The sequence below is a fragment of the Rattus rattus genome, chromosome 1 (genome assembly GCF_011064425.1).
Source record: "Rattus rattus isolate New Zealand chromosome 1, Rrattus_CSIRO_v1, whole genome shotgun sequence".
In the NCBI taxonomy this organism is placed as follows: Eukaryota; Metazoa; Chordata; class Mammalia; order Rodentia; family Muridae; genus Rattus; species Rattus rattus.
The window spans coordinates 185572160-185593569 of NC_046154.1; the positions used below are offsets into that span (position 1 = coordinate 185572160).

Consider the following 21410-nt stretch of genomic DNA (forward strand, 5'->3'; position numbering starts at 1 on the left):
GCACATGCCCAGGTGATCTAGTGGAGTATTTACTAAACTTTGGAAATAGCACACCTGATTCACCCTAGTGCCTAGCATCTTAAGATGCCCGCTAATAAGCTAAGTGTTACCAAGAGATCCTTGGATACATAAGTCACAGAAGAGAAGGTAAAAGATTCAGAAATCTCTTATGCCTAAGGTTAAAGGTAAGATGCAGAGAACTCACTTAAGCTCCATGGAGAGTGTTCTGTTCTTGCACAGAGCTGCATTAAATCAGCTGCCGTCATGATGTCGGAACTGACAATAAGAAAGACAATGAACAGGAAACCAAGGAAGCTGGCCATGCATTGCTGAGATCTCATATTATCAATGTACATGTGTCAGTTTGATATTTTCTCATGTACAGTACAGGTGATTTAATTAGGGGATAGATTCACACTGTGTTCATTTATTTATTTTTTAATTTAATTTTATTTATTTTACTTATTCACTTTACATCCCACTCACTGACCCACGAACAACACAGTTCAGTTAGTTAGTGGATAAATTCACACTCTATTCATTTATTGTTTTAATTTATTTTATTTTACTTACTTAACATCCCATTCACTGCCCTCCTTAGTCACTCCCTTCCACAATCCTTCCCCCATGCTCCCTCCCCTTCTTTTCTTAGTGGGTGCCCCTCCCCCTCCCCTCTACCCTGGCACTCAATGGGAGGCTAGGTGCTTCCTGTCTCACTGAGGTCAGACAAGGCAGCCTAGCTAGAACATATCCCAGATACAGGCAACAGCTTTTGGAATAGCCCCCATTCCAGTTGTTCAGGACCCACGTGAAGGTAAAACTTCATATCTGCTACATATGAGTGGGAGAGGGGGCAGGGGGGCAGCTAGGTCGAGACTGTGTGTGTTCTTTTGTTGGTGGGTCAGACTCTGAGAGCCCAAGGAGTGCAGGTTAGTTGACTCTGTTGGTCTTCTGTGATACTCGTATCTCCTTCAGGGCCCATAATCACTTCTCCTACTCTTCCATAAGAGTTCCCAAGCTCCATCTACTGTTTGGATATGGGTGTCTACATCTGTCTGAGTAAGCTACTGGGTGGAGCCTCTCAGTGGACATAGTCCAGTCTATAAGCATAACAGAGTATCATTAATAGTGTTATGGATTGGTGCTTGCCCATGCGATGGGTCTCAAGTTGAGTTGGTTATTAGTTGGCCATTCCCTCAGTCTCTGTTCCATCCCTGTGCCTACCTTTCTTACAGACAGGATACATTTTGTGTCTGAAAGTTTAATGGGTAGTTGATATCTCTGTTACTCCACTGTGTTTCCTGTCTAGCTACAGGAGGTGGCCTCTCCAGGTTCTACGTATCCAATGTAATGAGTCACATTTAAGGCTACCATATTGATTCTTGGGTACCTCCCTTATCCCAGATTTCTGTCTTGTCCTGGAGATGGCCTCCCACCTCCTCACTCCCTTCAGTTGCAAATTTCCATGGCCATCTATCTATTTCTCTTCTTCCCACAACTTGATCCTGAAAGCCTCCATCGTCCTATCTAATTCCCCCTTCCTCTTAGTTCCCTCCCTACCTCCATCTGCCTCTTATGACTTATTTTATTTCTCCTTCTAAGTGAGCTTCAAGACTCCACACTTGGACTTTCCTTCTTGTTTGGGTGCTTTGGGTCTGTGGATTGTATCATGGATATCCTATATTTTATGACTGATATACACTTATCAGTGAGTACATATAGTGCATGTCCTCTTGGAACTGAGTTACCTCACTCAGGATGATATTTTCTAGTTCCATCCATTTGCTTGCACAATTCAGGATGTCTTAGATTTTAATAGCTTAATAGTAACCCATCGTGCAGATGAACCACATTTTCTTTATCCATTCTTCAGTTGAGGGACATCTGGATTGTTACCAGTTTCTGGCTATTACAAATAAAGCTGCTATGAACAGAGTCAGCCAAGGGTCTTTGTGAGATGGTAGAGCATCTTTTGAGTATATGCACAGGGGTGGTGTAGCTGGGTCTTGAGGTAGAACTATTCCCAGTTTTCTGAGAAAATGCCAAATCGATTTCCAGAGTTTGTATGAGTTTACACTCCCACCAGTAATGAAGAAGTGTCCCCCTTGTTCCACCTCCTCACCAGCATATGCCATCTCTTGAGTTTCTGATCTTAGCCACTCTGACGGGTGTAAGGTGGAATCTCAGAGTTGTTTTGATTTGTATCTCCCTGATGACTATGAACTTGGCACATTTCTTTAAGTGCTTCTTGGCCGTTTGAGATCTCTCTGTTGAGAAGTCTGTTTACTTCTGTAACCCATTCTTTGGGTTGTTGCTGTCTGACTTCTTGAGTTTGTAAATTTTGGAGATTAGTCCTCTGTCAGACGTAGTTTGTTATTATGTTTTTGAGATTATAATAAAATTTTTCAAACAAAATATCTACTTACAAAGTGGTTTGTTTTAGACCAGGCAGTTCCCATTCACTATTCAACAGAGCTTAGAAAACTGAATTCCTTAAATATTTCCATGAGTGCTAAAATGAACTGTGATCTAACTTCTAGTCAACTCATTGATGCTCTAATTTGTAGATTAAATTGGATCATTAATGGTAGGTGGATTCCAGTTCCTTCAATCTTATTTTATTTAGAATTTATATTCTGTAATCTAAATCTTGCCAAATATAACTTGACACGATGTCCTTACGAATAAGTGAGTAAAAGTTTGTATATGATATAAAGAAATTATATTTAATATATTTTCTATTTAATGATGTTTAATATCTTCAACTGCCATGATACAATATTATGTTCAAATGAATATACAAAAGTTAAGTTAAAAAAATTAGATGTTCTCGTGTTTTCAGGGATAGGGAAATGACTCAACAGTTAAGTGCTTTCTGTGCAAGCACTAGGACCCAAATTTGAATTCTCAGAACCCAGTAAGTGCCAAGTGACTATAGCAGCCTTCCTATGATTCCAGCTTTGTAAGATAAGTCAGAAGACTGGTTCCCCAGAACAACCTGACTAGAAGAATCTAGCCAAATTTGGTAGCTCTAAGTTTGATTAGTGACCTTTCAATAAAATGCAAAAGCTATGAAGGATGATAGTCAACACCAACCTTGAGAGTCTATGTGTGCTCATATGCATATACACCCCACACACCTACAAATATACATAGGCATGAATACCATGCCCACACACACATGAAAACAGAAAAGGAAAAAAGAAAGAAAAAAAAAACAGGTATTCTAATGCTCAGCATTAAAGGAGAATAGTGATTTGTACGACTTTTTTTTTGACATATTAAGACAAATTACCTTTTGGCCAAATCAGTCCTCAGAGCCCTGAAAATACAACCAAGCTAGGTATGTATTTGTGTGGATGCTATCAAGGTCAAGAAGCAGAAGTCTGAGATGAACTGATTTCACTCTGATTAAGGATAAGACTGCACAGTGAAGGGCTGTAATCACACGAAGCCATGGGTGCAAGATAACTAGATAAGTGAGGGGGAAAATAGAGAAGAAAAGGAAAGCTATGGAATAAAAGGAGAAAGGAAAAGGGGTGCAGAAGAAAGGGGAAGACTTTCAGCATCTTGGGACCCCAGGGGATGCTAAGCAGACCAAGCTACAACTTCATCTCATTGAAAAAGAAAACTGGGTAATTTTTTTATATGTAAAGAAAAAAAAAAAAAAGGACAAATGCTGTATATAGCAAGCCGGAGAAAATGGGAACACATTACTCATTCCGACTACATAACAGTAATTGTTTACCGAAGAGCTCTTTATCTTAAGCTTTGTGTACCTAAAGATTTGTTTATTGGGAAAGTCATCACTTTCAAATGAAATAGATACTTTCCATCGCAGAGAATCTCTTAGCAACTGTGGCTTTTCATTTTGTAGCATAAATTGTTCTCTTGGATGCAGTGGGCTTGGCAAACAGTTTTGAACAGCTCTAGCCAAGATTGTCATCCTATAAATTCATGATTTAAATGTTCGTTGTTGTCAAACTTCTCTGTGTGTGATGCAACTCAATGTTGATTCCAATCCCATGTAGAAGAGATCACCCGGTTTTCGACAGTAACTACCAAATGGAATAGTTTCAAGAGCGCAATGAGGAAATATTTTTGTTTAATTTGAGCCAGTTCTTCCAGAGGTGAACCAATTAGTCTGCATTTAAGAAACATAGCAAGTTGTTGGCAAACCAAAGCAGTGACAGTGTCAAATGAGGGGGACACACTAATTGTCATTTCTCATTAGTAACTTGCGAGTTGGCAGGATTTCCTTTTATATCACAGTAGAGGTACAAAGCACTGTGGGCCACCGATTTTGTCGTGTTGGTACACATGCTCTGCTACATCACTTTAGACAGAGCTTTCTCATATATTAAAAACGCTATCAGCTGGAGTTTCATATATGCATTCATTGGGACATATTCTTAACAGGAAATGCTACAATAGACACTGGCTTAGGGCTAGATATAGTATGGTGGTTGCAGGCAAACTTCTGTTGGTCAAGCGTAGGAATGTGTCTTTTAAAAGAAGATATCTCGTCACTTCAATGGAAGGACTTCCATGAACTTTGCTCTCTGATTTTCCATTTCTGCATCTGTTGCCAGTAACAAAACAGAAAGTGAAGACCCACAGCAATCAAAGATAATGAGAAACTAAGAATCATTTTTCAAAAGTAGGTGATATTCCAGATACTTACATTAAAACTTAAATATACTTAATTCTCATTTTGACCTCACAATAACCATATAAAGTGAATAATACTAGGTTATAACTTTGGGGCTTCTTGAATTTTATGTTTTAAATAGTACCCATTATCTGATTGATGCAATGATGAGGTATTGGAGGTAATCCCTTACTGCTTTGCCTTGAAGCATCTTCTCTGACTACAAAGAGGATAACAAGAACTTGGATCTCGGTATCGTTTACTTAAAAAAAAATTAGGTTTTGTGCTTCTTCCGTCTTTCCCTTCTTGATACTTATGAAATCTGTGGATGCCTTTTGCCTCCTCAGAATAATTAAGATATATCCAGATATTAAAAAATCAAGAATAACTCAGGTAGCACATTGATAATGTATATTACTGGCACCAATATACCCATTTCTGCCTGACAGGCGTTCTGTGGAGACTTTGTCAGACAGGAGTGACAAATGGCAGGACATTGATTCTTTTTATACCTTCCTGCGTTTTACCTCCATGCCTTGCTGTCCTTACTGCCACCTGCTCAGCTAAGCTTCTTTGGGCCTAACAGGGCTGCTGGACCACCAGTCTTCCTAACTAGCATCCTGCATACACCCTTGTTCCATTAAAACTAATACTGTAGATAGCACCCGTAGGAACGTTTATGGAGTGTGAACCAGATTGCCTTATTGTTTGGCCAAGTGATCTCTAATAACTTTATCTGGTAATTATACAACAACAACAACAACAACAACAACAACAACAACAAAAGCAAAAACAAAAACAAAACTCTACTTATGAAATCTTTGAACCAAACCCGACTGCTTGTTTATTTCTCAGACACTGACCCTCATCCAGTAGGGTGCCAGATCTATTGCTCCCTGGCTTGTGAGAAACTCTTATTAAATATTTATGAATTTTGCAAGACAGCTATACCATATCAGGAGTGTCACGTAGGCTATGATAGGAGAATTTACACAACAGAAATCAAAGAGTGCTAGAAGTCAAGGCTGTTTGGGATTTGTGTGTTTGTTCTGGAGAGTTGCTTGTTAATCATCAACCATCACACAACTGTTGCTACTGCTCTTTGGCAGTTTGGCTCAACTGTCGATTTCTACTGAAGCCGGATTTGCCTGGTTGTGCTGGTCAGCTTTCATCAGCCTGACACAAGATACATCTGGGAAGAAGGACTCTCAGTTACAGAGTTGCCTCCATAAGATTGTTCTGTGCGCATGTCTTCATTCTTGATAAATGTGGAAGGGCCCAGTTCACTGTGGTGGGTGACATCCCTGATCGGGTGTCCAGGGTAGTATAAGAAAGCAGGCTGAACAAACCATCGGGAGCTAGCCAGTAAGTAGGATTCCTCGATGGTCTCTTCTTCAGTTCCTGCTTTGGCTTCTGTCTTACTCAAGGTTTATAATCCTGCACAAAACATCATGACCAACAAACAAGTTGGGGAGGAAAGGGTTTATTCAACTCACCTTTCCACATTGCTGGTCATCACCAAAGGAAATGGGGACAGAAACTCACACAGGGCAGGAACCTGGAAGCAGGAACTGATGCAGAGGCCATGGAGGGATGTGACTTACTGGCTTGCTTCCCTTGGCTTGCTCAGCTTGCTCTCTTATAGAACCCAGGATTACCAGCCCAGGGATGGCACCACCCACAAAGAGCCCTCCCACACTTGATCACTAATTGAGAAAATGCCTTACAGCTGGATCTCATGGAACCATTTCCTCAAGGGAGGGTGCTTTCTCTGTGATAACTCCAGCTTGTGTCAAGTTGACACACAAAACCAGCCAGTACAACCTCCCTCAATATGAAGTGGAACGTACAATGGAGTGTAACTGTAATAAACCCTTTGCTCCCATATGTTGGCTTAGGTCAGTATTCTATCAGAGCCACCAAAAGAAAGTAGGACAATAGCCTTCTAGCCTGTATTCTTGATCCTGCCACCAAAGGCTCTACTTACGTTGTCCTTTTGGGGATTCTGCTCTTTTGTCATCCCTGGCTCCTTCTCACCCTGAACAAGATTTTCCTAAAGAAACATTCCAAGTCTACTGTAATCAAAGGGACCACTATGTAACACGAGACTATTTTCTGTATAATCTCAACTCTGCAAGTTAGAACCGTGCCACCAAGCTCACGTTCCTCTTCACTATGCATCTTACATTTGATGTTAAACCACAGGGAAACAAATAGTAAAGTGTATACCTGTCTAATTATCAAGAATCATGAGGTCAGACAGTCAGAGGCACAAGACTTGGGCAAAGACATCAACAGCTAGAGCCCTTACCTTTCCTGTTTCTGAATCCTTAGGACCCTGAAAGTCATCTTTAGAATGACCACATGGTTGTTTCAACTCTCGGCACATTGACACATTTAGCTGTTGAGAGAAATGGGAAAGAAGAAAGGAGCACAGATCCAACTTTTGAAAGCCTACATGTGCAGTTTGTCCATCTTGAAGGCCTTTTTGGACATTACACTTATAATAACTTGCTCAAAATTAAGATAGTTTCTGGAGCGAAAAATCTGTTCATTTTCTGCATTCTGTAGAGGATGGTAGCAAGGATAAGAGACTTTGAAATAGATGTTACCTATTTGGATCATATTATCTGTTATTGTAGTTAACACATTTTTGCTGCCCTAGTACAAAATACCTTTAAATAAGCAAATTCCAACTTCAGATGATTTATGGACCAAATTCTACATGTCAATCATGTTAGTCAAAAATCACCCTTAAAGACTGAAAAGATGACTCCATGATTACTCCAGATCACTGGAAGCTTGTTCCACTCCATTTCCACCATTCCTTAAACTCACTATTTTTTTTTTATGATACTGCTATTTTGTTTACAGCATTCCTTTATTTTTAATGGAGTACTATCAAAATTTTTCCTATTACTATTTTCAGTAATTTCTAGATAGAGTCTTGACCATTTCTTTACAATGCAGTGTTATCATTATGAACAAATATATCCTGAGACAATCTTTTGAATGTTTGCTCCAGCTCATGATACTGTGTATAGTCATATTTAAATGATAATTTGTGTGGAATTTGTCTGATTTTTCTTCAATCTATTTTAAGTATCAGATGAGAGTAATAAATAAGTAAGTACATAGGTGGTTGTGGTGGTACATAGGCAACAGAACTAAATACTGCTGGTTTTTGTTTTTAAGCCTGCCTTTCCCATTTATTGGTTATGTAGCTTTGGGACAGATAGTTCATATATCTAAACCTTATTTTGTTTTGCAATGCCTGCATGATAAACATAATAGTAATCTCTCTGTATGCATGTGAAGGTTTTTTTTAAGCACAGTTAATTCTCAATGAATGATAGCCACTAGCTCATACTGATTCAGAAAAATATGCCCACCCATGATAGCTAACAATGCTGTAAATGCTCAAATCTTTTACAGGAAAGAAGCATAAGAGGATCTTCATGTGTACTTTCAATCATCTAAAAATCATTCAGTATACCTAAATTATTGCATAAATAAAACATGTAAATCATTGTTATATTCTACTATATTATGGAATGATGACAAAAAAGATCTGCACAGATTTGGAACAGATTCATTCATTGATCCTAACTCTATTTTGGACCTATGCTTAGTTAACAGCTGTGGAGTAGAACCTCAAGATACAAACATCTGGCTACATATGCTTTATTAAACCACACTCCAAATGTTGCCTAGATTCTAGAATCCTATTGCTTCATTCAAATTTCAATTCTCTCATTGTCAGCTCTTTCCCTGGAGAACAAGCTTTTTTCTCTGGATCTGAGTTTCCTCTTTTATATAATGGATATAATTGTAATTAAAATGGCAAGGATACATTGAGATTCCATGCCTATGAGTCTCAATATGACTTTATATTATTATTGCTGAGAAACTTTGATGCCCAGGATGTCCAGGTCAAACACAAGCTCAGTGAAATCAGAAATAGATGTGAGTAAGATCCTGGCATCCTTGATTTTTTTTTCTTCATCACTCCCAGGTAATTCCAGTGGGCTGCCTAGACTAATAACCATTCTATTCTGTCACTTGAAAGCTCCCGTGTGATCCTCTTGATCAATAACTCTCGCCCGAGAGAGGTATACTGGTAAATGCATAAGGGTTAATCTTTATTGAAAGAGGAAAAATTAAGAGCTCAAGAAAGCCTGCAGAGTTCAGACCTGTGGTGAAGCACTGAGTGTCAAAGAAGAAAAGCTACTAAAAGTAAAGTCCTGGTGCAAACGGGAATAAAAGACACCGGGATCAACATCACTCAAACCCAGGTTCCAAAAAATTCCCCATTTGTGATTAAGTTTGTAACACGGAGATATCTACCCCATGTACAAGCATGTGTGAAGATAAAGTGAGTTAGAAGTTATGATGATATTAACATACAATGGCCTCAAATTGTACTTTTTGTGTCTCCTCACCATATTGGTACTGAGAGAGTTGTAATCAGCTAAATGTTAATCAGTAAAAGCCTTGGCAGGTGATTAGGTAAGCCTGGACCTATACTCAGTATGGATTCAAGCCATTAATGAGCGAGTAGACTAGGTATTCTTTAAGCATGAGTTCTGACTGGTGGGTGGTTTCTTGCCCCTCTCCGGTGTCATTGTGCACAAAATGTTCCTTGTTGTCTTCCCCATGCCCATGGACTTACCATCCTTTTGATCTCAGAGAAATAGATGTATTTTCTTTATAAGTGACCTAGTCTGTGAGTTTGTGTTATAGACGCAGAGTATAGATCAACACAGACCGGTATCCAGATGAGGAGTTGTATAGCAAGAACCAGAAAGGCTCAGGGACAACCAGAAAGCAGAGAGGCTCAGAGAGTTCGGAAGAGGTTAGCAACAGAGAGGTTAGCAACTCTGTCCCTGTGAACAGAGTACTAAGGATGATCCTAATGAGAGGTAAGAAGTTGAAAAAAAAAAAAGGGAAAGTTTATAGTGTCTCAGAATTACTGCGTCCATAGTAAGAATGTTGACAGTTAAACAGTCAGTGAAGAACATGAAGTTTCTAATCAAAATGCACAACAAAAAAGATGCTGGAGACTCAAGGAAAGGGCCCTCTTCTTATAGTAGTGAAGAAGTTGGTGGAATTATGCCTGTGTCTTAAGGTTTTATGGGATATAGAACATCAGTGTGATGGACTAAAATATTAAACCCTGAAAAAATATCTAAGCACTCGGGCAGCTGCATGGTGATGTTTAACCGTATACATTGTGAGACAGCAGATAAGTTACTTAAAGATGGAAGATGAAATTAAAAGAAAATTGGATATGAGATAAAGATTTTAACTATTTGGAATTTATATAGGCAAAAGAAAGAATTTCATTTGGAAAAGAATAAGAATGGAATGAGCATGCACCTTTTTGATGAAAAGATTAATATACAGAGGAAAGGGCCAAGGTATTGGTAGAGAGGACAGGAGAGCTTAAACTGCAGACACCAGATTATTACTTGTGTGTGTATGTGTGTATGTCTATCTTACAAAATACTAAATTGAATTAATTCTCCAGTTTTAAGACTTACTGTGTTTTTCCGTATCACAGTGTAGCCTTATTTGTACTTTGTCCTAATTATAAAATTTGTTTCCAGTTTATCTCTTTTGCCTATTTCTATTTATTTTTTGGAGTGCTAGTAGTCTGTTTCATGTCAGACTTATCTCTGTTTGGAGAGTAGATTGAATTTTGATTTCATAGTCTCCGGATAAGGGAACTTGTTTCAGCTTGAGTCGTGAATTGCATGTCACTTGTATCTGATTTAGATGAAAGTTTGAACTTTAAACGTCAGGGTTGTTGCCGGAATAAATTTAGGCTTTTGAAACCCTGGAGATAGAAGGAATGCATTGTGTATATCAGAAGAATCTAAGTGGGTGGGAGGCACAGAAGCACACTAGGGTTTGAATAGCTCTGTCAAATCAATGTTGAGATTTAATTGCCATTGTAACAATATCAACCGGGACATTTTGAGAGGGATGAGTCACTTGAGCTCTACCTTTGCGGATGGGTTAATTATCAGTGTATTCTGTTATTGTAGATGTGGTTTGGTTCTCTTAAGAGTAGCTCTGTTGTAGGAGCGAGCTTTGTTTTGTCTACTTCCCACGTGAGAACTGCTATTGTATTGTGACTCAGTAAGAAATCCCCCACCAGGTTGCAACCCTTCAATCTGTACCTTCTTAGCCTCAAGACCCACTGTGAGAAGTAAACTGTTCCTTATAAACCAGCCACTCTGTAGCATTCTCCTAGAGCATCTGAAAACGGACTAAGATTCCCAAGTCTCAGATGACCCATGAAATGTTGCCACTGGTTTTAAGAGAGGGAGGTAAACAGAACTGAAGTTATAAAGGTGGATGGGTATACAGGTCTAGTTCCCAAGTGGCCTCTTTTAATGGTGGGGTGGCAGTGTAAATAGTCAGTAACTATGGTGAACTTTTCAGAAAGAAAAACCATTTTGGGATCTTCTTTCCTTGTGGCTGCTTTGCGGCCTTCCATCCTTATCTGGTGTCCATCCTAATCGAAGACACATGTCGAGTCAAGCCTTTGTGCTAGCAACCAATTTAGCTTTCTTTAATAAATGCAGGGACGTTCTTAACAAGAACCACGAGAACACTCTCATAAATAAGCCAACACTTCATTGTAGTAGTTTTAACGATTGAGCTGACTCAAAAGTTTGTCTACCTTCCAGGATCCTGGTTTTGGGGATTCTGTATTTTTGGTTTTGGTTTTTTTGTGTCTTGTACAAAAGTAGAATTCTGTGTACATGGCTGGGTCGCACATCCAGTTCTCAGACCCTCTCTTTTGTTTCCAGCACTGACCAGGCTTGTGTTGGAGGACCCATGGTTTTCCTCCTGTTAGCTTTCAGGACCCACTTATCTTTCATCACCTTCTGGGTTTCCCTGGCTTCATGTTGCTGGACTCAAATGGACCAATATCAGCAGGATAAGGCTCAGGGCCCAAGTGCCATTTCTTCCTAAACCCTCTTGACCTACTCAGATAGACAGAGAAGGCCGGCAGTCGACAACCCCCACTGCCTAAGCAGGCCAGGAAGGCATGTTAGTCCTCTCAGAGCTCCCACTCTCTTAACATTGTTCCCCTGAGACCTTCCTCCCTTAGCTAATGGAGTGAGAGCAAATGTTATGTGATTCTGTCGAAAATTACTAAAAAATAAATTTCCTTGGAAATATTCTATCTTTACCCAGGTACCCCATATAAGGAGTGTGAGTGATGTGATGTTGCAGTATATTTGAATCACTTTCACTCCCAGTAAGTCAGACTTACACTATCTGGATTTTGGATTGTTTCTCTTGGACAGTATTTTTCTCATCCCTGCATGGCCGTAGAAATTGCCTGGAAACATAAAACCCCAAAAGAGTGGCTACTACTCAGAGATTTGGGGTTCATCAGTCAGGGTTCAAATGTCATTTTTTTAAAAAAAGAAAATATTAAAATGAAGTGGTACTCGGCCGTCATTTTTATCAGTAAATCTTAGATGCCTTGAAGAATCCAATTTAGCATCCTTTTTATATACTATCTCAAGACATAATAGTTTTCACATTTATTATTTATAAATCAGTCCCACTGTTTACCCACTCACTTTGAGCAAATCTTTTAAATGAGATATTCAGGCCTTATTTTCCCACCTTCTTAATCAACATCTCTCAAATGGGAATGAGAGATGGGGGCCTGTCTATCAGTTATCCCTCTTTAGTTCCTCGAAAACAATTGTATTTGGAGCTATGAATCTGCAACTGATTTTTAAAGGCCCTAGATACATAATATCGTCCCACGGGAACTTCAAAACTTTCACACCCTCTAGAACATTGGTATCAGCCGTGGATGCCTTCAAGCCTCATGTCCAGATACCGTGCTGTGCCAGTCACATTGGAATCCCTCGCATGTCCCTGACTGTGCATCTGTGTCTTTAAAGCTCCCTGGGTGATTATAATATTCAGCTGTGATGGCTAATCTTCACTACCAACCTGACAATCTAGAATCATCATAGAAATATGCTTGAGTGTGTTTGAGGGTACTATTTCTAGACGGTTGCAAAGGAAGAAAGAAAATGCCTTCTGCATGTGATTGGAACCGTTGGTGGTGGAGTCCTGGATTGAATCAAAAGAAGAAAACAAGCTAAACACCTGCAGTCACCTCGCTGCTTCTTGACTGCTGATCAGTGTGGCCAGCCATCTTGTCCTCCCAAGTGCCAGCGCACATATGAACACACACATATCCCACGAAGCATGGGAACACATATGTAAGAAATGCATAAACTGCCATGGGTAAAGAAAGAAGACAGGTATGCAAACTGAGACCACGTGAGAGTAATAGACTGATGAGGGAGCAAAGAGCCATGGGAACACAGATGTCAGGGAAGACATCCTTGAAGAAAGATTATTTGGTACAGGGACTAAAGCATCCACAATGATATGCCTTCTCTCTGCCTCACCCTCTTATCTATTCTCTTGTTTCAACTTTAACCCTACTGAACTCCTCTCAGTCTTTTAAAAATTACTGATTATTTTATTTATATTTCAAATGTTATTCTCCTTCCCGGTTTCCCCTCTGCAAACCCCCTATCCCATGCCCTCTCCCCCTGCTTCTATGAGGGTGGTACCCCACCCACCCACTCCCACCTCACTGTGCCCATAGCATTCTCCTATGCTGGGACATCTAGCCTCCTGGGAACCAAGGACCTCCCTGCCTCCTGATGCCAGATAAGGCAACTGTCTGCTACATTTGCGGCTGGAACCATGGGTCCCTCCATGTGTACTCTTTAGTTGGTGGCTTAGTCCTTGGGAGTTCTGGGTGGGTGGGGTCTGCTTAGTTGATACCATAGTTCTTCCAATGGAGTTGCAAATCCCTTCAGCTCCTTCAGTCCTTTCCCTAATTCCTTCACTGAAGTCCCATGTGTGCTCAATCTGATGGTTGGCTGTGAGCATCTGCATTTGCATTGGTCAGGCTCTAGCAGAACCTCTCAGGGGACTTTAAATGACCCATACTTCCTTAATCAAGCCTTCCATCTTCTCTGATTGTGTCTTCCTGAAACATTCACCTTTTTCCTGATCTCACAGCCTACCTAGGAGCTTGCTTAGTGTCTGTCCTCTCTGGGATCCCACAGGGTGAAATATGTCTTTGCTCAGTATTCCTAGACCTCCTGTAGTGCACTGTTTAAAGCATATGCATCTCAGTGGCATCTCTGTGAACCAAGACAGTGGGTCCCATAAAATCGAGAAAAGGGATTCTCTCCTCTGTCGCCATGTCTCCATTCACAAACCAAGGTAGTATTACTAAAAGAATGCATGGACTGCATGCCAATGGGCAGGAAATGTGCTATAATGGTGTGGCACTCTGGCTGCTTTAGAAAGGGGAAAGAAGAAACAACAAACAACATCAAAACAAACAAAAAACAGGTTTCCCAAACTACAGCATGACGGGAAGGAGGAGGTGTTTGGTAATGCAGGAAGTGAATTTGATTACTAAAGCCTTTAATAAATCCTCAAGTGACCTGAACTTCTACCTACTAGGTAGTGGGATGTCAGTGAAGTTTTATGTACACGGGTGTAAGAACTAGATTCTCATTCTGGATAGTTACTATAGAAGCAATGCTGTGGGTGGTGTGAAAGAGGAAAAGACTCATTTAAAAAAGAGATTAAGCGGGTTGGGTTCCAGGAGCACAGGTGAGAGACAAGGAAGGCATCCCTGAAATAATGAAGTGGAGAATTCCATTCAGAAGGCACTGTTTGGAAGGAATCTATAGAGCTTGTTGACTAAGGGCACCTGGCAGCGGGCCTGAAAGATGATGCCACAGCCAAGCTTGGAAGTCAGGCTGCTTAGGGTCCTATTAATGGAAATGCAGAATGCAGGAAGAGACGTTTTCAAGGGAAAAAAAATAATGAGCTCAGTTTTAGACATACTGAGTTCCTGTGCCCATGGGGTATCTGGGTAGAGTATTTTATGTGCTGGAAAGGTATAACATCTCAGCTGGTACATCAGTAATTGTAGATGTGCCTGGTGTTGTCGAATTGACTGTGCCGTCTCCCAGTTTATGTACTAGAATTCAGACTTCAGAAACTGACAGGGTAGCATTGATTTCATGATTTGTTTTACTTTGGGCTACAATTGGCAATAAAAAATAACTACCCCAATGGGGCTGGGGGAAGATTCTAAAGTCTCATCCTAGTAATGTGCTTCAGTTAGATACATATGTCCATGTTAAGTTTCCAAAATTCAGAAGTGTAACAATTTTTTCCCATAGGCAACTGTACTGTTATATTTTTTTCTCATTAGATTGTGAATTCCATGATTTCAGGGAAATATATAGTTTTCTTGATAAGCTTTGTCCTACATATAACAGAACCTTAAATTGATAGATGCATGGATGGATGGACGGATGGATGGATGGATGGATGGATGGATGGATGGATGGATAAATAGATGGATGAATGGATTTCTCGTACTGCAGTGATATGTAATATTTCCTTAGCTTGTTGCCTAGGAATTGAAAGCTTAATATCCCACTGTTTAATGCCTAAGTGGTTTTTTGGTGGGGAGCTGACTACAGTAACTGTGTGGGAAGGAATCACTATAAATATTTTTAAATAGGCTTTCATTACATTATTTTCTTTTGGCAATGTGAATTAATCCAAGGACTTCAGCTTTCTTTGTTGGCTACAAAAGATAGCATAATTCCTGCTACATTAACCTTTGACTTCAATATTTGAAAACTCTCTCAATATTATTCTAAAGGCTGGTAGATGGGGAAAAGACCAGATCTCTGTTTTGAAAATGTAACATTGTAGAGTACACAAAGAAGTTGGAGAATAACTGATTTCCATTGGGCAGAAGAGGAGGAAGAGGGCCTGGAACACTGGTGGTGAGATGAGAGAGTCAGTCCAATCATTTTCTCCATAAAAATACTTATTCTTAATATCATATCAGACTACGGGAGCATAGGCAAGCAAACTAGTAAAGTTTCTTCCTGGAAGAGTTTATAACAAAAAAGGGAGCTGCACAACAATCAAATCATAGTACTAATCATTGTAACATTGTATCCATGAGAGATAGATGCCATATAACAAAGAAAAGGCAAACTTAAAAAGAGAAAGAAAGAAAGAAAGAAAGGGAAGGAGGAAGGAAAGAAAGAAAGAAAGAAAGAAAGAAAGAAGGAAAGAAAGATAGAAAGAAAGAAAGAAAGAAAGGAAGAAAGGAAGAAAGGCGAAAGAAAAAACCCACAATCCTGGCAGTTGTGGTAGGCATACTTCAGTGTTTTAAGAGGCTGAGGTAGAAAGATCTTGAGTCTGGAATACTTCGTACATTTAAGGCTAAGAAACCCCATCAAAGATAGAAGTAAAAACTGACTTTTGATAAGTAAAACAGCCTTTGACCAGAAAATGAAACCAATAAACTCCGAGTTATAAATTCTGATTTTACAATGGATCCCACATGAGGGTCAAGTGGAATGATGTCACCGCTCACTTGAAATGATGGCATTTTGTTGGTGAAAGGGAGGTTTCTACTGTGTCTTCACGATCTTGTTTTTCCCTACTCAGATGTTGCGAGAGCAATTGAACTACTAGAAAAGCTACAAGAATCCGGAGAAGTACCAGTGCACAAGCTGCAGTCTCTCAAAAAGGTGCTTCAGAGTGAGTTTTGTACAGCAATCCGAGAGGTAGGACACTGAGAATTTAACAACTGCCTTCGGCCATATGTCTTCTGAGTAAAACCATGCTTTGCCATATAAACAGTTGAGGTTGTTAAGCTTGGAAGTACATCATTGCTTTCTGCTTTTAGCTCCTTGGACAGATGATAAAGTATAATTTAGTCTGCTAAACTCTTAAATTAGACCCAGGCAGAAATTATACATTTATATAAAACCGAACGTTGATTTCATGATCCCAGCGAAGGACCTGCTTCAGCAAGTGAGTGTGGTGTGCATTCTAATCCACTGGGCAGTCACATGAAGCCATGGGAAAATTCAAATAGAAATAATCATAATTAATGAGGTGATTCCTTAGGAGTACACTTGAGTAAATTTTTCATAGTTAAGTCTTAAAGAGTAATTTCCTACCAATTGAAGTTATGCATACTCAAATATTAATGCCTAGTGCGATTATGGAAATAATACTAAATAGACTGCCATGCCTTTGTGGCAAATCTGCATAATGCTTCTTGGCTAATCATTGTTTTTGCTCAGTGAGGTAAAACATGCATGTTCATATGACAATTTAAATTTCATAAATTGGATCTTGGTGGAATTAGCTTATTCAACTGACTAATTTAATTGGTCACAAGAAAATCTCCGTGAGATATATAAGCTACCTTATTTATTTATTAATCTGTCATCCCACATCCGTCACTCACTAAGAATCCATTAATTGGAAACCATAGCCTATAAATCTAGAGTAACTGTTGCTTTAGGGGTCACAACTGATGGATCTTAGCTGGTCTCCTCCTAAAGGCCACATGAACCCACTCAATACCAGAAAGAGTTTGTTTTAGCACAGAACGCATGCCTCTGAAGGACAGAGGCACCAGGCTTCTATGGTCCTTTATAACTGAATAAATGCTGCTCCTTTAGGACCATGAAAAGGTCCAAAAAGCCTACCGCACTGCAACAGAGATGCACGCACTCTGCAGATTTAAACTCAACCTCTGCAGTGCATGTAGCATTCCAATTTGGTGGGGTTTGGCCCTATCCCATGTTTGTGTTCAGTTTTTCTCCCGTGAAATTGATCACTATTTGCTGTTTTTTGGTACTGAGCATAGTCTAAATAAACAACTATGATTACATTAATGAATTTTCAGCCTGTCAGTTAATCAAAGGCTGGAAGGAAATTTGTCAAGACATGCTATTTCTACAGCAAGTCTTCACCTTAGTACCAAATGTACAAGGTGCCAAGAAACTGGTAGATTCCTCTCAGATAAGCTCCTGTGAACACTGTAGAAGAAGCACCTGAGTTCTCCAGACTCCTCTTCTCAGACTTTGAATTTGTCATCTCTTGAGGCTTTGTAGCCAAAGACTTTTCCTTTTTCAAAGATTCTACCATCTTTTCTGTGTCATAACATTCTGGTTTCTGTGACTGAAGGACAGGGCCCGTAAAATACCTCTGCTCACTGACTCTATGGCTCATGATGAATTCAAAGCTTCTGTGCTCACAAAACTTGCACTCTTCTTGAAATGCAATGGTGTCAAAGAACACTACAATAGAAAACAAGAGACCACTGATACCATAGGCAGGAGAAAATCAGGATTAGAGGTGATGGAGTTCAATTTTACCAATTTAAGATCAGGAAAAAAGCTAATTGAAATACTGAAAAAAGTCACATACATCCCAAGGAGGATAGTATCTCAGGCACGGCAAATCACACATGCAAAACCTCAAAGCCAAGAATGGTCTCAATGCATGAACAGTCTATTCCAAAAGGCAGCGTAACTTCATGAAATGAGCAAAGTGCATTTCCCAGAAGCAGCCTGAGAGCAGGTTACATGAAGCTTTCATGGGCCACACAAAGACAATGGACTTTATTCCCTGTGAGGCATTCTGGGAGAACTTTGACCTGATTTGACTTGTTCTGGGAAAAGTCTCTTTGGCTAATGACAAAACACAAATACTGGTACAAAAGTAAAAAACAGAGACCAGAAACAAAGTACTGAGGGCATCAACCAAGAGATGGGATGGTGGCAGCCATATGACAGCAGAAAACTATCAAATGCTTAGTATATTTCTGAGATGAAAATGAACTGAGAGTGATGGGGGAATTGAATATCTAACATCTAAGAGAGAGAATTATTAGCTGGTTCTTAGTTTGTGGCTTGAAAAATGGATGGATGTGCAGAAAAATGTTACAATAAAGCACATTATTTAATATAATCAACACATGCTAACAACTAAGAATATAAAAAAAATGTTCACTTAAAGAAAAGAGGGTGTTGATTGTTGGCGGGAGGGCAGTAATGGGGGGGAGGATGGGGAGAGGAACACCCATAGAGAAAGGGAGGGGGAGGGGTTAGGAGGATGTTGCCCCAGAAACCGGGAAGGGGAATAACAATTGAAATGTAAATAAGAAATACTCAAGTTAATAAAGATTAAAAAAAAAAAAAAGAAAAATAATAAAAGAAAAGAGGGTGTAAACAAAACAACTACCTAAGGCTGTACAAACGTGAGCTGGTACCAGTGATTTTATGTTCACACTAGTGTAGGTAGTCATGATGCTGTTCTTAGAGTCAATACTCAGATCATCTTGTCTGGCCTTTGTACTAGTGGTATAGAATTGGCTGTATGTCTAGAGTCTTCAGTTACCTTCATTATTACGTCCGTATTGCTTTACATTTGCTATGAGAAGCAATGGCAACATTGTAGCACATCCACTTTAAACGGTATTATTAATGGAAACGCCTTCAAATGACGATACATCATTTGAATATGAGTGTATATTGCCAGAGAGGTGAGTTAAAAGCCAATAAAGAAAGCGACTCGAGGAAGTCCGGCAACAAAATTCCTAAATGTTAAATAAGAGCCAAGAAAATTTTTATTCCCCGTCTCTGTATGGCAGGCATGGAATCTCTGAAATTTTTGATTTTCACTTAAATAATCTTTAGAATTTTTCTGTTAAATTACCTGTTTTTTTTTAAAGAAATATCTGCTACCTAAAATTTAATCTGTATTATTGGTTACAATTAACAGAGCAAAACCAGATACAGGTCATACCTCTGCCAGTAACATATGTTCAAAACAAGAAGGTAGGGTTAGCCTTTGTAAAGACTGCCTAATACAAATGCAACCATTGTCATCATCGTCATTGTCGTCATCGTTCTCATCATCATCATCATCATCATCATCATCATCAACAACATCATCATCATCTGTAGTAGTATTCTTGTTCGTATCACAGCAAAACAAGATACAGATCACACAACTGCCAATAACACGCTCAAAATCAGAAAGCAAGGTTAGCTTTTGTAAAGAATGCTTTATATAAATGCAACAATGATTATCCGTGTATTATGAGGTAATTTCATACTTTGCTATACAAGTAGGGTGAGCCTTCTGAATCAACTCTTGGCATGTGTACAATGCTTTTAAGAGACGAGTTCAATGAGGTTTTAGGTTTTATGCTAAAAATCAATGCTCAGAAAATATTAAAAGTTTTCTCAACTATTTTTCTGTAATGTGTAATGCTAAAGTCTGAAAAAATGCACATTGAGATCAGTATTGAGAGAAGGGCCATCAGTTACACACCTGACAAAGGCATTGCTCCATTAGTAGATAGGTATAACACATTAATATGCCAAGTGACACACAGCATTAAACTTGGCACACAGACAGGGGTTGACAGATTTTTTTTTAGTTGTGCTTGATTGTTGACAGATCTTGAAAGAACTTGATCAATGATTAAACTGTACCCATTCTGTGAATAACCTCAGAATACATGACCAAGAAATGGGGTAGTATATGATACTATAATTCTATAATGAGATATATCTATTCAAGCAGATAAGAGACTAGTCACACAAGAATTCAATAACAGAGGGAATAAGGATTGTACGGCACTGATGGGGTTTTTTGTAATTTTTTTAAAAAAGTAATTTCAACACATTTTAGCTCTACACTGAATAATACATATCTATATTCCTAAATTTTAAAGTTGAGGTCCAAATTTAATGATTTCAAAATGGCGATGTTTGATTTCATAGGAGCAATTTAATAGCAGGATGATCACCAAGACGGGATTTTTCCCCCTAATAGTTCATATTCCATGTGCCACATAAAGAAAGAAGTGTATAAATGACCATATTTTAGAGACCATCCATTCATAGTTCTGGAAGGTGCTATGCGTGCTACTGGAGAAGACAAGTAATGAATCTCACACAGCTGCAACCCTGCAAGCTGCAATAATGATTTATGTGAATGATCTGCAGGCTGGAACAATGGAGGTATGGATGTTAGGAGAGCAGTGGACCACTTTTCTATAGGATTTAATGCACACCAAGAGCTGGAACTCATACCTTATACTGTTAATGAGGTCACAATCTGAAACAAGACAGGCCACAGGACCTAAAGGGAAGCACGCCACTATTATTCTGCCAAATGAACACAGCAATAAAACAACCCTTAACGAACATAGTGGAGCAAGCATCCTTGTGGGATGGTAGAGTATCTTCTGGGTATATGCCCAGGAGTGGTATAGTCATTGACATAGAGCTATTCACAATTTTCTAAGAAATCACCAAATTGACTTCCAAAATGATTGTACAAGTTTGCACTCCTACCAGCAATGGGGGAGTGATCCCCTTGCTCCAAGTCCTCGCCAGCATGTGCTGTCACTCTGGGGTTTAGCATTAGGCATTCTGATGGGTTAAGATGGAACCCTCAGTGTTGTTTTGATTTGCATCTCCCTGATGACGAAGGATGTCGAACCTTCCTTTATATATGGCAGATGTGTCACCTGGTCTATATAGGGTCCCTAACAAATAAAGCAGGGGTTGACTCTGACTCTGTTGCCTACATCTGTAGCCCTTCCCCAAGCTGGGCTGTCTTGCCTGGTCTCAGTGGGAGAGGATGTGCCTGGTCCTGCTGTGACTTGATCTGCAAGGGGGACAAGGTGAATGGGTACCCACGTGGAGGCCTTTCCTTCTCAGAGGAGAAGAGCGAGAATGGGGGAGGGATTTAAAGGTGGGACTGGGAGGAGAAGAGGGAGGCTGTAAAATAATGATGTAAAACAAACAAACAAACAAATAAATAAATA

The 21410-nt window shown here is 39.5% G+C and overlaps 1 protein-coding gene across 2 annotated transcripts in view; it reads left to right on the top strand.

Moving 5' to 3' along the window:
• Positions 1-21410, top strand: part of Lin7a (lin-7 homolog A, crumbs cell polarity complex component) — a 157307-nt gene that overhangs the window by 49061 nt on the left and 86836 nt on the right. The window contains exon 2 of one of the 2 annotated variants that reach the window (XM_032912126.1): positions 16214-16332. In XM_032912126.1, coding sequence (XP_032768017.1) covers positions 16214-16332 — 119 coding nt within the window. Of the gene's footprint in view, positions 1-16213; positions 16333-21410 lie in introns of those variants that run through there. The other variant, XM_032912135.1, reaches the window with a different exon arrangement.